Below are 16,653 nucleotides of genomic sequence, written 5' to 3' on the forward strand. Positions count from 1 at the left end.
AAATGTAGACTACAACTAACGAGCTTTGAGGGCAATATAAAGGGAAAGTAGCTACTTTTGAAAGGCAAATTAATGGAAACCAACTTCCCCTTGATGCCTCCATATTCTTTTTTGCTTCAAGTTTTCTGTCGGCTTTGCTAAACTCTTCCTTTATTCTTTACTGAAGAGTTTCTTCATCTCACCATCTAAATTTAAATAATTTTGCTATCTTCTCCAATTGACATATTTCAGCTGCTAACAGAGTATCTAATGGCTAACAGGTGACCTGTTTCCTATGGAAGATTAGTTGAAGTAATCTTGAATATGATCAGTAACATTTGAAATGAGTTCTGGTTAAAAACCATTACCTAGAAGAGTAAACACTATCTGTATAATTTGTATTTTTGCTTTGAATATAACAATTAAGAAAGTGGATGATCTTGGAAATAAATATGCACTGAAGAAGGCTAAACAAATGAACATCTCTCAAAGCAAATAGGTTAAAAAGAGTTGGCAAGATTTCTGTCCAAATCAGTTGCTAATTAATATCTTTGTTAATCACATAGGTCAAATAGGATAACTGTCTTTATTAGATAGGGTGCTAGTAAAGCAGCTGGAGCTGAAAGTTTAGTTTTACACTCTGTGGTTGATTCACTGTGTCACTCTGTTCAATAGAGTTTAAACAATGGCACTGTCTTACCATAAAGATGTTGAGCAAAATAGAAGGATGCTCAGCTATGGCAGTAATGAAGGACTCAATAGTGTCTACGAGCTTAAAAGAAACACACTATGGAGAAAACATGCCAGTGAGCAACCTCTAAATAATATTCTAACAGCCTCTCCCACTGCTGCTGTAGGAGAGAGAAAATTGGGCTAGATGAGCCCTTGTTCTCACTCACTGCAGCACTTATGTTTTCAACTGATGTATGCTTCCATCCCTGGTATTACTTGCTGCTGGACTTATCAGGTATGGAGTCCCAGGAGAAATTGTATTGACTGACAGCCTATGGAATGATCAGTGGAACACTGGGATCATCTCTTTGGCTTGCTATTGACTTTTAACTGAGTTAAACTCCTTGAGCATTGAGACAGTCTATCTGATCCATTTTCCACAAATAAAATAAAAATAGTGAGGGCAAGCTGGTCTTCGTGAATATTGGCAGAACAATTTCTAGCCCTGAAAACAAGCACAGAATTAATTACTTCTGAGGAGGAGAAGGATTCTTAGCTTATGAGGAAACACCAGTGACAACATAGGTTTCTTTGAACTTTGTCAGTACTTCAAAACTCTGAGCAGCCTGGAGCATTTAAAGCATTATTTCTTGAATACACTTAATAACAAGGAATAGTGTTCTGAGCGCTACCTAAATAAACATTTCAAAAGTGGAAACAAAGAGGAAAACATATTTTGTTTACTTTTCACGGCTTCTCCCCTGCAACGGCCATAGTTATGTTTGAGAGGTATTTCTATTATGACATTTAGAGGTCTAACAACATGATCTGTTGTGTTAATATTGTTCATGTTTGTTCACTACTCAAATACGAACCACTATGAAAGTGTGGTAAAGATCCAGTCTGGTTCTGAATTACGGATAATGAGCAAACACCCTTCTGCATAATTTGAAAAATGTTTAGGTTGCCCTTTTACATTCCAATTCATGTAACTTTTAGCTTGACAGATACCTGTCTTTGGTATGTTTGAAGAAATGTGTTTTTAAAATAATCAAGTTATGCATCTTAAAACTGCCTACCTCAATCACAACTGTGTCACATTGCATATTTATTAAAGGCCACATTTTCCCTAGAGAGAAATATGTGCATATGTGCATGACTCTCAATGAAGTCATGCACGTATCTGTGTGTAAAATGTGGCAATAAAGCATGAATAAAACAGCAGAGTTGAAGAAGTAAGGAAAATTATAAGAGCTATTGGAAAATAACTCCACTCCAAATTCAAGGTGCATGGGAATATAGGGAGGATTATCTCCATAAATACATATCTTCATCCAATTTCATGTGAGGATCTCACAGATCAGAGCAAAACTTATGATTAAACTTCAGTTTAACTTTCTTATAGACCTTAAGACCTTATAGACCTTATAGTACATATATCAAGTATTATATATACTCCACAGCACTCAGATTTCTTTATTCTCAGATATGAATTATCCAAGTAACCTACATAAGAATTTCACTCTGCTGACTTGCTGCTTTTTCTTTCATTGTTCCTCAAATCCTTGAGAACTCAGAGCAACCAAATATTACAGTTGAAATGAAAAACTGTGCATTGATTTTACATATCATAACTGAAAAATCAAATCATGAATTATTTTTACAAAAGTCTGGAATTTAGTTAGAAGTAAACTAAATAGAATTTAGTTAGAACCAAATTAAATGTAGCTCATTTTATGAACTACACTCACACAGTCGTTTTCATGGATTTAAATGAACCATCCTCAACTCTGATGGGCATCTTAGTGATTTCATAAGTCATGACAACTCAGTGAAGTTCCAAAATCACATATATCATAAAATTTAAATTCACCTTCATCACATCTATTTCCTGCCAATCATTTGTTTTCTTATCATTAGCTGAGAAACACAGTTGGCAATCTTGTTTGCTTTGTTTTGTTTTGTTTGGTTTGGTTTCTTTTTTGTATTTTCTTCTTATGTTTTTCCCTCATTGTGCAGAAATATGATTAAAGACAGCATACATACTTTGGCAGATGGGTGATTGCCTCTGAAATCCTCCTATGGAATGGACATTTGTGGAGACTTATGGGCATGTGTGATTTTCTCCCCTTAAAATATGCACAGCCCAGCCTTTGTGGTTCTAATCCACAACCTGAGGCCCACATACAGACCTTCAGATTTCTGGACAGCTGCATCAAGACATAACTTGTACGGATTTTATTTGAATTTAAAATTTGTCTCATTCCAGTCATGCCATGCAAGTTTTAAATGGCGTCTACATTTGTATCTACTGATGCTCACATTCGTATATCACCGCCATTTTATTTCAGGCATGGGAACCATGGTAATGTGACCCTCTTGTGCTGTAAGCAGATGCTCTTCTCTGCAGCAACGGCTCAGCTGCTGCAAGAAACGATTTATGTCAGATCCACTGCCCGTCCCTGATGGGCTCCAAGAGCCCCAGGAAGCACAGGATGAGTTTCAAAGTAGATACAGTATTGATTGCAGCTCCCTTGATCTGTTAAAATTATGTTCAACCCTTCAGAGCTAAAGCTCAGTAACCACTGAACTAGGACATGTCATGGCATTTTTCCAAGGGAGGGAAAGTTGTGTGTGGAGGAGACAAAGTGTTTTATCTTTGGAAGCCAGTTGCTGTGGTTGAAACATATTAGACAGATAATAAAAAGTACTTTCTGTGCCTCTTTACCAGTTTCACTTCATCATTTGTATCTATCTGTGTGTCTGTCTGTCTATCTATCTATCTACCTAAATGTGTAAGTATATATTTATGTGTGTATGCCTCTATATATGACCTATTCTATTGATACTACATATTGCATTAGAAATTCACTTTTTCTAGTCTAATCTATTTAAATTTTTCTGAGGGGTGTTTTTTTCATTGGCTGATCTCCTTTCTATATTGCTAGATAGAAGGAATTCTGGGCTCCAAGAATCTACATTTTTAATAATTTAACCTGAAGCCTACATTCCACACCAGGAAAAATGATTGAACTAATGGTTTAAGCTTGTTAAAGTCAGTGGGATGCATTTACAATTAAAGCAAACTGACAAAACTCTTTTTAAGTGAATGAAATGGTGACAAGTTACATGACTAAGCAGATGGCCCTCCCTCTCCTCACCTACGAGAGCAGTACAGTCCAGTCCTTGTTGAGGGGATAAGTTACCCTGGTTTTGAAGACTAAACTAGACTCACTCTATAAGAACAAGCCTGTTAATCACTAGTTATGTGTGCGCTTTTTTGTGCAGGTGAGTGTGTGTAAACAATATAAGCTTCCCCAAAATGAGAAAATGTCTACATTGTCCTTTGTGTACCAAAGGAGGAAGAAAACTTTAGTGCCTGGTCAATCGATGTGGATTCCCTAATACACAGGGTTTTCTTGTGCTTGACACCAGCTGTGTGGTGGAGCCAGACCAGTATTACACAGTGTATGACCTAGATCTCCTTTAGGTCTCAAGAAGGGCCACAATATAGCACAGATATGGCTGTTAGGTCCAGAAAATAACTTCTGTGTTGTTACGCAGTATAAAAACTGGGGATACTTTTTAACAGGAGACTTCTCAGCACTACTGCAAGGATCCTGATACAGTTAATGGGAAGAGTGACAGGGGCAGATGCCAAGTGAGGAGCTTCTTGAGGGAGTCAAAATTGTCAAAATTCTTATCCATGTGTAAGACCACCAGACCATATGCAATTTCCTCCAGTGTAGATTAGAGCATGTATGTCCACATACAGGTCACAGCCTCCAAGACCTTTCCCGATTTAAGTTCTGGAATAGTCACATTTTTCAGAAAACACAGATAGTAGCTACTTTAATCAACTTCTGTCCAATAACTCAGTGGCCAGTTGGCTCCCCCACAATGTGGGTCACACACTCCAGTCACTTTTGAGTCAGTGTTCAAGCCCACCTCTCTCACCCTGCAGCCCTGTTTACTAGATTATAAGCTGTCTTCAGGCGGTTGTGGAAAAGGTAGGGGCAGAGCACTCTGTTTTGCTTTTGGTTTGGTTTGGTTTGGTTTGGTTTGGTTTGGTTTGGTTTTAATGTCTAGTCAGTCCTACATCCTACTCGAAGTACAACTGTCATCAAGACCAACATTGCTATTACAGGTCTTCCATCAAAGGAATGAATCTTTAGCCTAGACAGCATATTACATGATGTATATGACCCCTCACATAAAGGTAATTTGGTTTCTCACCTGAAACTTGGGCAAATTCCAGTTTTTGCTGTAGAAAAATCAAGATTACCTGGAACAGAGATCAAAACTGGAGCCCTCATCTTCCTGCCAGGTAATTGCTCTTTCACCAGATTAAAGCTTCCTGTAGCCTCAAGAGTATTTAATTATTCTATCCAAAGTGGAACACTTTTAGCAAAAGGAACTGAGACAGACCTCTTCCAGAACACCTCTGTGATTGCTGGCTCCAAAGCTCCTGTGGAAAACAAAATGCAAATTCCCCCTAGAAAAAAGAATTTACTCTGTGTCCTTCAAGGTCTGCACAAGATACTGGTTAGACAGGTGAGATGCCAGGAGCATTAGCACAACCACTGTGTCTTCAGTGGGTTAACATCTTGCATTTTGTGTGTGTGAAGCACGACCTAGTATGATCCAAGAGGTAAAGCCCGTTTCATCAGAACTTACGCCAGACCCATTCAAGTCAATAGAAAGAAATGGGCATTGCAACCCATGATTCAGTTGATACCCAATGTTTGCAAAGAGGAATGCTAATAAAAATGCCTCAGGATTAAATGAGAGTAATGTAGATATTTTAATGCACTCAATTTTCTGTATTATGAGGCAGTTAGGGAGGACTGCTCAGATGCTCTTTGATTCTAGCCCCGTGTGTAGAAGTGCAATCTGAATTTTGTAAATCCTAGGATAGCTCTTTGGCAGAAATTACCTCTTCCTTTCTCTGATTATTTGCTAACATGCTTTTACTCATTTTCTTATCTGGTGGTGTGGGAAACTCTTAGTACTCTTTTCCAGATCGTGAAATTATTTGAAGGAAAGTTTTTCTCTTTCTTTAGAAAATAACGTATAGAAAAGAATGGAGCCTGTCTTCATAAACTTTATGTAAGTGATAACATTTTTAAAAAGCACTGTAAAGTGTCTATTCATAACAGACCATACAGTCATAACTGATGGTATGTTGCCTTTAACAGTAGCAAGTTTTGCTTGTTTCCCTGTTCTCCGCTTATTAGGTCTAACTTTTTTATTGCTTTTTAGAGTGAAGTTTTCATTGCATCAGATGCTGACATGTTATCTTTTTTTCCTGATGGTAAGGCTTCTTTTTCTGAACAGTCACAAAGAAGCCATTGCATAACTCCCTGAACATCCTAAATCAGATGATTTGTTTAGAATTGCAGATTATGATCAAAGAGACTACTTGAGCTGTATTTCTGCATTCAGAATTACAAATGAAATAGAGCCATCACTAACACATTATAATCTATTTTGAACAGAGCATCATGCTGAGTAATGAAGAATTTTTATTTTAAATAAAAGATAGCACTGTGACACGGAAGGATGAAGACTCAAATGAGAAGACATTGACGTTCCTGCTCATGATTTTCACATACTCTTCTCAAGACTGTGTAGCTCTTGCTGCACATCAGCTAAACAAAACTGCAAACTATAACAGATGAGATGGTGTATTTCACGTGTTTTCAGACACATCCAGCTCTCATGTAAACTGAGATGCATTAAAATATAAAGATGTCTGAGGAATTCTGACAGACTGTAGTTCTCCGAATGAAAAGGTCTTTCTGTGTTTGCTCAATTTTTTTGTTGATACTATTGGCATGCAGTAAGAGCAGGGCCCGCATGTCTGACAGCAATGCAATCCATTTACCTTTAATGATTGAAGCCTGTGTTTTTGGAGTTTATTCCAAGTTGACCACTGACTTGTCTGTAATTATTCAGCATGTGAATTTGTTAAATACTGAGAATTCATGACCTCTAACATGATTAAACACCTGCACTGCTTTTATGTTGAATTATTAATAAAAGCAGCTAATTATTTTGTATGACCTTTTGCCATGAATATACCCTTTGACTGTTTTTGAGATCAAAAGGCATCTTCAGAAACAGAGATCAAAAGAATTCATCTGCAACTAGTAGAATCAGCTGCCTTCATGATCTACAAACTGCTTATTTCAAATCAAAGCTTGATTTTACTCTTGGTTCACTTGAGATTACATACATTGCTAATCATCCTGCATTTGGATATCAAAATGGGAATTGTATCTTATTTTTTATTTATTGGATATAACATTAATTTGTACATGTGCATGAACGCATGTGCACACACGTTTTTAATTTCTGAAAAGGTAATGTTAGATTATGTAATCACTGGGAATATTCAGTGCATAAAATTAGTACAAGTTCTATAATCTATTTTTGAAAAGTGTTCTTCAATAGAACAGAATCACAGCTCTCAGTGAATTTGCAGTTGATTATGCCCAGATTTTGCTGCTTTTGGATGAATAATAAAGCCTGTAGAGATGCTCTGCTAAGGCAGGGGAAGAAATCAGCTTTTTTCCACCCTGAAAATATTAGGATGTTTCAATTTATTTTAAAGGCAAACATAAAAACTGTAAAAAGGTGTACCTTGGTGGGTATTCTGAAAGTTGCATAAAATAAGTTTGTAAGTTTGAGACACATTCTCTTTAACTACTAATGAAGCTAGTGCTCCAAATTGGTGAAAAACCAAATCAAACCAAGCCAAAAACCGACCAACCAAACACAACACACAAAAAAATAACAACAAAAACCAACAACATCAAAAGCCATGCTGTGCTGTGCATGTAAAACTAAATTAATGAAGCTTTTAGATGTTTAAGTACAAAATAATCAAGTGAAAAACATCCATCCAGGCAGCTATTTAATGGCAGAAGGTCTCAGGATTGTCAGGTGCCTCCCAGTAAGCCTACAATTGAGAGTAGGGCTGGTACTCTCACAGAAAGCAGAGCCAATTTCTTTTTTAGAACAGTAATGTTAATAATGTTGTCTCTGCCTAATTCTGCTTCTTAGATCCAGATCTCTGTATATAAACCCCAGGTTTTGAAGTGAACACACTGATGTCTCTGAATCTTTTATTTCAGTCACAGTTGAAAAGATAATGTGAAAATGTGAACATTCCAATCTACATAATGACTGTCCACTTTACAAAGTATCTGCATCACTTTTATGCACAAAAGATGCATAGAAAATGGTAAACAAAGCCTAGCTGCTGATATGTCCCCATAATTAAAGGCTGGAGAATGTTTTCTTATTTTTCCCCTGGGTTTCACTGAGAAGTAAGTAGTGCTGTCAGAATGAAAATAGTCTCTAAATTATTCAGTCTATTTATTTTTATCATTTGAAGTCTAAAATGAAAGTTCCAATGCATTAACAGTTTTCTGTAGTTGGGATGGTAAATTTATTTTTCAAATTAAAAAAAATAAGGACATTAGCTCAGAAGTCCACCACCATGTTTATTAATGAAAAAGTTAGGTTTTTTAATAAATTAATTTGACATGTTAAAATATAGCTATTTAGATTATCCAAGAACAAAAAATAGAGATGAGAATTTTAAAAGTATATATTGTTTTTCACATCTGAGTACTTATCTGTTTAGAAAGATCTGTTCTTGTCTACTTAAGAATTTAATGTATTGTGATAAACCTGTATGTACGGAATGCATCTGACTTCATTACTCATTTCTTATATCTCATCCTGTCCTCCCTCCTGACCCTCCTCAACTGAAGAGATTCCATTTCTGGCCAAGAAAGTCTTAACACAGCCTTCACAGTTTGTGTAAATAATGTAATTTGACATAGAAAAATAATTTCTTAAGTTAACTGGTGAGCTTTCATCACTGTGTTTCAGCTAAAAGGCAGCTTTTATTTCCAATCTGCTCTTAAGTAGTTTTGAGGTTTTATGATCTTAATCGCTCTTAGGATATCTGAACACAAGAAATGTTTAAGGAGACCAAAATCAATTGACAAAATCGCTCGAGAGACCTTCATGCAATTTATTTATAGTAGTAAGAACTACATGGGCTGGAGACCATCCATCCATCAGTGTACAAATGTGGTGGATTCTTTCAGGTGACAGTGATCTCTTAATGGAAGTGTCACCTCAACCCTGCGCAGCCCCACGCGTGCCCTGCACCTGCCACAGCTTATCTTTTCTATTAATAATATGAGGTATTATTAATGCGCTCCCCTCCCTTCTGGCCTTGCTAATTCGGACACGTCCTGCAGGGCTCCCCTACTCCCCGTTCCTTTGCCTTCCAGACTACGGTGGTCCCTGTCTTCGCAGCAAGGTGGCCGCCATCATTCTCTCTCACCCCCCACGTGGCCTCAGGAAAGGCCCACAGCATGAGCCAATGGGCTCCAGCAACACCAGCAGGAGACACCCCTGTTTAGTCGCGATAAACACGAGTGGGGCGAGGGGCGCCTTCACTGAACACCTCCCATCGGAGCGCCTCTGCGCTGCGGCCGAGCCCACGCCAGGGGCGGGCAGGACCCAGTACGGCGCGCAGCTCCGGTCCCGCCCGCCGGGCGCGGCCCCTCAGCCCCGGGCGGAGCCGCCGCCCGCCAGGGGCAGCGCGGGGCCCAAGCGAGGGTGGGCGAGCGCTGCCCCTCGCCATGGAGCCGGGGAGCCGCCCCTGTGCCGGGGCTGCCGCTGCAGGTGGGTTGGGGTCCCAGGCCCTCAGGCCTTCCCGGGGAGGCTGTAAAGTAGGCTGGGCGAGGGCTCCGGGCAGGAGGGAGGCGGTGGCCTGGGGAGGTTCCGCTGCTCGCCGCCCTGGCGCGGTGTCGGTGGGCCTCCGGCCGCGGGTGTCACTGCTTTTGGGGACACCCTTCGTGCTTGTAACCCCACGTGTTTGGCGGGAGGCCTGAGGGTTGTCAGGGCCAGCAGAGGCGGATGCATGGAGAGCAGCGGGCTGGGTCGGGCCGCCGAGGCTGGTTCTGCATGCCAGAGGCCTCACCTGGCCAGTCCTGGGTGTTCCAGGAGTGGTTTCCTGAAGAAGGGTTCGGCTTAATTGATTTATTTGGAAGGAAATGGCAGCCTTCGTGTGGAAGTTGCATCTCTTTCTCTGTATTATTAATGGAAAAGATAAGCTATGAATTACTTATGTCTACATGCATTCAGATGCTTGGTTTTCTCTTCTTTCTCTTCTTTCTCTTCTAAAACTCTGAAGTTTTACGCATTTCACTCAAATCACAAGTAAGAATGCTGTATTGTTGCTAAATTGTATGGGATAGGTCCTGGAATTCAATTAATGTTGTTAGTGATCTGCTTGTTAAAATAAGGTTGCATTAAATATACAGCTACAACGGAAAAGAGTTACCAAAGACTACCTGAAACTGTTTAATGTCAGGGAATTGAAATGATTGTTTCTGAGCACCCTGTCCTTAGGAACTTAGAAATCATGGTGATCAGTCTCCTACATTTTTTCTCAATGACTGACTGAAGAAAGTAATGATTAACTTTGACTTACTTCCCACTTACTATCTTGATTTGAATAAACTAGCAATTGAGCTTAGTAAAGTGTAAAAGATACTTGTACATGGACTTGACTGTAAATATTCACTGTCTTTTACAACTTCCAGTGCTTCATAAATTAATATTTAGGCATTATGTATTTAGTTGTGGTTATAGTTATGTTATGATTGCCTCTTTTGGAACTTTGCTCTGAAGTTCTTCATTTAAGAACTAGTGCAGTCTTTGTCATAGGTCAAACTTGGGAGATACAGCTGCTTTCATGTTGCAACTTGGCAGTATGTAAAGACAGGGTTTTTTATCCACAGTCCAAAAGGCCAACTGTAAATTTACACTTTATGTAATTATTATTATTATTAGCACATATGAAATTTTGTAAATGACTAAGGGTCTGACTGTAATGGCCTGGCTCATAAAACTAATGAGAAATATATCCTCAGTTTCCAAACCAAATGGATTTACACCCAGATGATTAAATGATCACTGTTTTGTTTGGTAGGGGAAGAAGTCTGTGCCAACATAAGAACAGATAAATTTACACCACTGAGTTATACTTTAATTTCTGAACAGCAATATTTATAGAATAAATTCCCTTTTGTGCAAATATATGCCTGTCTTTAGTAGTAAGAATACTAAAGAGAAGCACGGTAGTGGTAATGGTAATGTGTGCCAGATTCATTAGATATTGTAAGTGACACAGCAAAAAGAAACTTTTGGAGGAGAAAAAAGAGTGCAAATAGAAGAACTCTGAGTTTGTAGGGAGAACATATACAAAATTTAAAATGACCAGTAATCTCAGGCTTACATTAGGGTTTTTTACTTGGCCTGTTCTAATGGGAATAGAGCGGAAGTGAATCCTTTTCTCTCTTTAAGGCTCCTGTGGTGCATAAGCTGTCCTTGCTGTCAATACTTTGTAATGTTTCCTTAAGAAGACTGATGAAGCTGAACTCTTGAGTGACTGGAGATTCTTGTATGTTAAATCTGATATGGTATTTCTCTTCTAGACATGTCAGTACAACAGCATGTTAGAAAAAAGGATTGATGTCAAATGATTCTGTTCAGAGAGCAAAATGCCAGAGCTGTCCAAACCTGGAGCTAGTCTAAGCATAGAGTTATGAAGTATTGATGTATGTGTGGTATCTTAAATTGGGAGGAAATAATTTCCTCACATGATCCCACTGAAGAGTGATGTGCAGTAGCTTTATGAAAGGCCAAACTAATTGTTTTATGTTCATTTAATTCTGTACATACTTGATGCTTCATATGTGTTTTACTTTGGACCTATTTGCTATTTTATTTGGGCATGGGCAACGTTTAAGTGCTTACAAGGTTATTCTCACTAAATTTTCCCATGATTTTGGGGTTTTCTTCTAGAAAGCTCTTTTTTTTTTTTTTTTTTTTTTTTTTTTTTTTTTTTTTCCCCAGAGATATTAAAAAAAGTTCTAGGATTACAAACTTCTTTTAAAAGGTACTCATTTTAGCCATGCAAAATTTCTCTTGTTGGTTAGGCGCTTGAAAGGTTTTTTGAAGGTCTCAGCTTAAACTGCCTGTGGAGCACCAGCTCATCTCACTGAAGGCAGCTGTCCTCAGTACATGTGTGTGCATCTGATCTAGCCATCATCACTCTCTCTGTAGTTCAGGGAGGTAAAAATGTGTTTCTCGGTCATCACTTAACCTGATCACAAGGTAGATGTATAAATCCCTTTTTAACATTAGAAATCTCTGTTTGTGCCCATTGATCAAAAAGGAAGCCTAGTCAGCTAGCTCGGCTGTAGCCTCCTAGACTGCAGATTTCTGTACTCAAGAGGAGATAAATCTTACCTCTGAAATGTTACTGAAATCCTGAGGGATTATGCTTGCTTATGTTCTTAAGTGCTGTGAAATTGTTATAATTTGGGAATGTTAAAAGGCTCTAAAATATTTTTTCAATTTGTTGATGTTATTTGGTTTTGGAGAATTTATATGACTTGATTTTAGAAGCTAAAATTATTTAAAAGTTAAATTATTTGAAGAAATAAATCATGTTACATTCAAATCAAGTTTCCTTGTGTTTTTGGCATAATGTATTTTAAATATTTATTATTTTCAGTATCACTTCAGTATCTTGAGTCCATATAAAAAATATGCTGGAGGAATTTTTTAGCCTTGTGGTAGTAAAACCACGTTTTTCCCTCAGAAAGTATGTCCACATTACATAACTTTGTGTATTCTGTGTATGTGCTGTTTAAAAATGACACTGTAGAGTAGCCTTGGTGTAATATACATTTTTACAATGAAAACTCCTTAATTGGAACACAAGACATACTTGAGTTCATCTTGATTACGTGGCTGTCCCATTATCATTATTTATTATATACACAAAAGACAGTATTATGTTAGGCATACCAATTAAATCAGGTTTATTTTATTGTTGCTTAATGTTGTGGCCTTATGTGTCTGCAGCTCAGCCCAGTTCCACTAGCACACTCGCAGCATTTTGTATTTCATTTTGTGCTCTGTTACAATGAGTCAGTGTCTTGGTTGCTATTGTGTAGTGCAGAATGAGGTTACAAAGATGTGGGTAATTTTTTTGCCTCAATCTGCAGAGTGTAATTGACAGACTAGTTAAAGTAAAAATCAGGGCAACAAAATACTTTTCTCCTATTACATTTGTGCCTTTAAAGACAGACCATACACTTAAATTTAGAAGGAAAACCATTTTTTGGTTATTCATTACACACTATTATTTAGGACTGTCTGAAGATTTTTAGCTGTGTATGGGTGGTGAGTGGCAATTTCTTTCTGTCCTGACAAATCTTTTTATATTTCCCATCTATTTAAAATGTGAAGGAAACTAAGCCCTTGAATGGCCTGGAAGTTAAATGAATCACAGTCTATTTTGTGTCTTAATTAATTTTTAAAATGTGCAATTTTAAATGATAATGATCTGAAAAAACAAATAAATGTCCTGTTGTAAGCAATAAGGTTTCATCTATGACATTTGCAGAGGTTTCCTCCATTATTAGCCACGAATTTCATGGGCAAACTTAGAGATCATGCCTAAGGTATGCAATTCTGTGACATAAATGGGTATTACTCAAACACTGAATTATTTCAAGCAAGTTTGGGTTTTGGTTTTATTTTGAGGTGCCTTATAATTTTAAATCACAGTAAAACTTAACCCCTTTCCCCCTGCTGCTCTGTGACTTCCCTGTTTCCAAGGTGTCAGAAAACAGTATGTAGCACTCAGAAAGGTAAATTATCTAAAGTTATTCACCTCCCTTACCCATAAACACCTCTAAAAGACTTCTTAAATGCTCTGGAGCTGAGGATTCACCTGCATAAGCTCATCTCCTGATGGCTGGGTGCCGCACATGAGAAATACAGAGCTGGCTGAGAGAGACCAATGGTCGTGAGCCCAGGAGCTGGGGTGGGCTCAGCCCAAGATCACTGTGTTTTTTGCCTCAGGTAGAATTTTGATCTGACTGCAGACTTAACTGTATCACTTTCTGGAATACTGTTTGAGAGACTGGTTCCTCTCGTTCATGTACACTAATGCAAAGAATAATGAAGACCTCATCCGTGCACTTCTGTTAAAGACAGAAAATTACTGTTATCCCTGTCAGCCTGTTGTTGCCACTAGTTCAATTCTGGCATGAGGTAGAAAAACCCAAGTAGCATCCAGGAGTATTTTTTCCTCTTGAGACTTAATTTGGTGTTGTGTGCAGCACTGAAGGCAACTGCTGTGCATTCTGGGGCTGAGCTGTTTGGTTGTGTGTAGTTAGCAGTGGAAAAAAAGCAGTGAAGAGATAAAAGGTGGAAAAGCATCTTCTGACAGCTAACAGTGCTAGGGGCGGAAGGGGTGCTTTTGTGCCAGTAGTGGGCTCAGGGAATTGACTTTGCTTCTTGAAGATGTTTGACCTTGACTTCCAGACTTCGACAATGTATTATCAGTATGAAAGTGGGTACCACTAACTAGCAAGATGCATAAACAGCCCTTTTGTGGAGCTGCAGTTTTTCTGGAAATAGATGATTTTATAGCTTGCTAAAGGGATTGTAATGAATGGTTTAAGTTTAGATGCATATTTCATGGCTTTCATGGTTGTTTTCAGTTTTTAATGACAGTGAATGATTTGATTGAATTGTTTAGGTTTTTTTAAACAGTAATGTGAAAGCTTTGACCTTTAAATGGGGTTGAATGTATGAAGTTTCTGACTCAGAAAGAAATAAAAAAGGTAATAATCTGAAAATAGTGGGGTTTCTTTCTAATTAGTGGGAGTTATTTCCTCTTCACATGTTACAGAAAGCCTGAAAAATAAGGTGAGACTAACCAGAAAGGTATCTTGCTATAGTTAATGATGTAATGTGAGCTGCTGCATCAAATGCAGTTGCAAAACAGTGGGCTGACAGGTTGGTAGAGTAGGGTAGTGTTTATGAATCACATTTACCCCAGTTCTTTCTGTTATTTCATTTACTGTTTATATCTAAGGTCCTCAAATGATCTTATACCACCTCTTAGTTCCCCTTGGTTGTCTAACACAGAGCAGTACAGGGCAGTTCCTGACTTCTTTTATAATTATTTCAGCAGCTGAATGATTACTCAGCAGCTTTCCATGGCCAGGACCTTGGTGGGGCTGCGGTCCCCAGTACCCTCTCCCTGCAAGAGTGTTAGAAGGCTGGAGAGAGGCGAGGAGTCTCTTTCTCATGTTGGAAACCTGGAGACCCAGCCCTGTTTGACAGTGATTTTGGCCGATCCTGTCCTGTGAGTGTACTTCCAGTACCACACTGTGGATTGAGGAGGTTGCACAGGACACTTGTCACCTTGTCGGTTGTTAGGGTGCTGCACCCTGCTTCTGGCAGAGCTTTCAAGGGGTTAGTGGTTCCCTTAACAGTGAGTAAACACACAAATGGAACTGTGTTAATAAGTAGTTATTCTTGCTGAATAACTTCGGTACCAGATGTGTTTTGGTGGATAATTCTTGATCCTTCCAGTTCCTGTCGCACTTTATGTTGGCATTAGCAGCAAGGGTCAAACTAGTGACTTCTTTCTGCTCTTGTCCTGGTACTATTCCTAATCAAGGAAAATTTCTGGTTTAGTTCGAAACCTCTTTCCACCTAACCACTGGTGTCATTTCTGTGCTGATATGAGCAAAAATGTTATTGATAAAACTCTGTAACTGCCAATATGCTTTTAGTGGAATGCATTTGCATTTGGTGGTCTTGGGTACAGCACTTCCTGACAGCAACACATTGTTGTGCAGTTTTTACTAATGCACAGTTGGCCATCATCCCCATAGTTCTAGCAACATCATCCAGTGTGTTGTTTTCTAGGAGACTTTTTACAGTGGTTTCTGAGAGAGCAGTTGTCCTTTTAGGGAACTGTGAAAAACTTGTATCAGCTCTTAAAACTTCTGCTTTTCATTCCACAAACTTCTCTTTTCATGATCATAAAAGAAGAAAAGAGAAGAAACATGGTGATAGTGATGGTAATAGAAAGCTGGTGAAAGAGCAGTATATTTTCTTTAAAAACTTTATGGAATCCACTGTTTCTGGAAATACATTCAGGTATATCACCATTTGTCATTAATTACCTGGTTTTAAACAAGAGATTGAGATTCCAAGAGAATTACTTGTCCAAAACATTCTCTGACTGTAGAACCACCTTTGTGATCTATGCTACTTGTTATTATTCCAAAAAAGGAGTGATTCTTTTTCTGCAGAGTATGTCATTAAACTCATTCAGTGTAAAGCACTATTACTGTAGAAGTGAGTCTATACAAGATGTTAAAGAGAAAAAGGCCTCCCTCAAAATCCAGGTTCCATTACCTGTTTGCTAAGTGTTGAAGTGAGATGCTATTTAAGATTTTGATTTAAAGCAAAATTAGGTAAGATACCATGGTTTATGTAATCTATTAGGGATACATCTCCTGTAGGGAATAAAATTTTGTCATGTTGAGAGTGAAAGAACCTTTTGCTTCTCTGTGTAGTATTATCAGCATGTACACTAAGGTTTTTGCTCTGGTTAAAATACAGTAGTTCCATTTGAAACAAAGTAGAAAAGTTAGTCTCTTTAGTTTGGTTATAAGTGATGAAAAACCACTATTAAAGTAGCATTTCACACTTCTAAATTTCCTTGAGCTGTAGAAATCGAATTTCAACTATTCCCATTCCAGTTCCTTGTAATGCTTGTCTACTTATTATTTTTATTAGGGATTTTTTTGACTCTAAATAATTTGATTTTAAGTTGTGGGCCAAGATGTGTAAAATCTCAGTGATCAAACAGCTAACTTTGACTTTTCTGTGTAATAGTATGTCATGTGAGTAGAAATAAACACAGCATGATAGAAAAGAAGGCATTGATGGTGGCTCTTTAATGATAAAAGGCATCTGAGCATTTGTGAAATGCTGAAATTAAATACCATCTCCTGACATATGCTGGAATGTTGGTCCTTCTGCAACTTCTCTGAATGTAGTTTAAAGGAAGATGCTTGTACTGAC

General features: G+C 38.2%; 1 protein-coding gene across 8 annotated transcripts in view; it reads left to right on the forward strand.

The window, feature by feature from the left end:
- The window catches only part of MEI4 (meiotic double-stranded break formation protein 4), a 149,957-nt gene that overhangs the window by 67,907 nt on the left and 65,397 nt on the right, over positions 1-16,653 (forward strand). The window contains exon 1 of one of the 8 annotated variants that reach the window (XM_005506735.3): positions 9,314-9,363. The exons of the other annotated variants lie outside the window; for them this stretch is intronic. Within the exon in view, the coding sequence (XP_005506792.3) occupies positions 9,321-9,363 (43 nt within the window). The 5' untranslated portion in view covers positions 9,314-9,320. Of the gene's footprint in view, positions 1-9,313; positions 9,364-16,653 lie in introns of those variants that run through there. 8 annotated transcript variants of the gene reach the window in all.

The sequence above is a fragment of the Columba livia genome, chromosome 3 (genome assembly GCF_036013475.1).
Source record: "Columba livia isolate bColLiv1 breed racing homer chromosome 3, bColLiv1.pat.W.v2, whole genome shotgun sequence".
In the NCBI taxonomy this organism is placed as follows: domain Eukaryota; kingdom Metazoa; phylum Chordata; class Aves; order Columbiformes; family Columbidae; genus Columba; species Columba livia.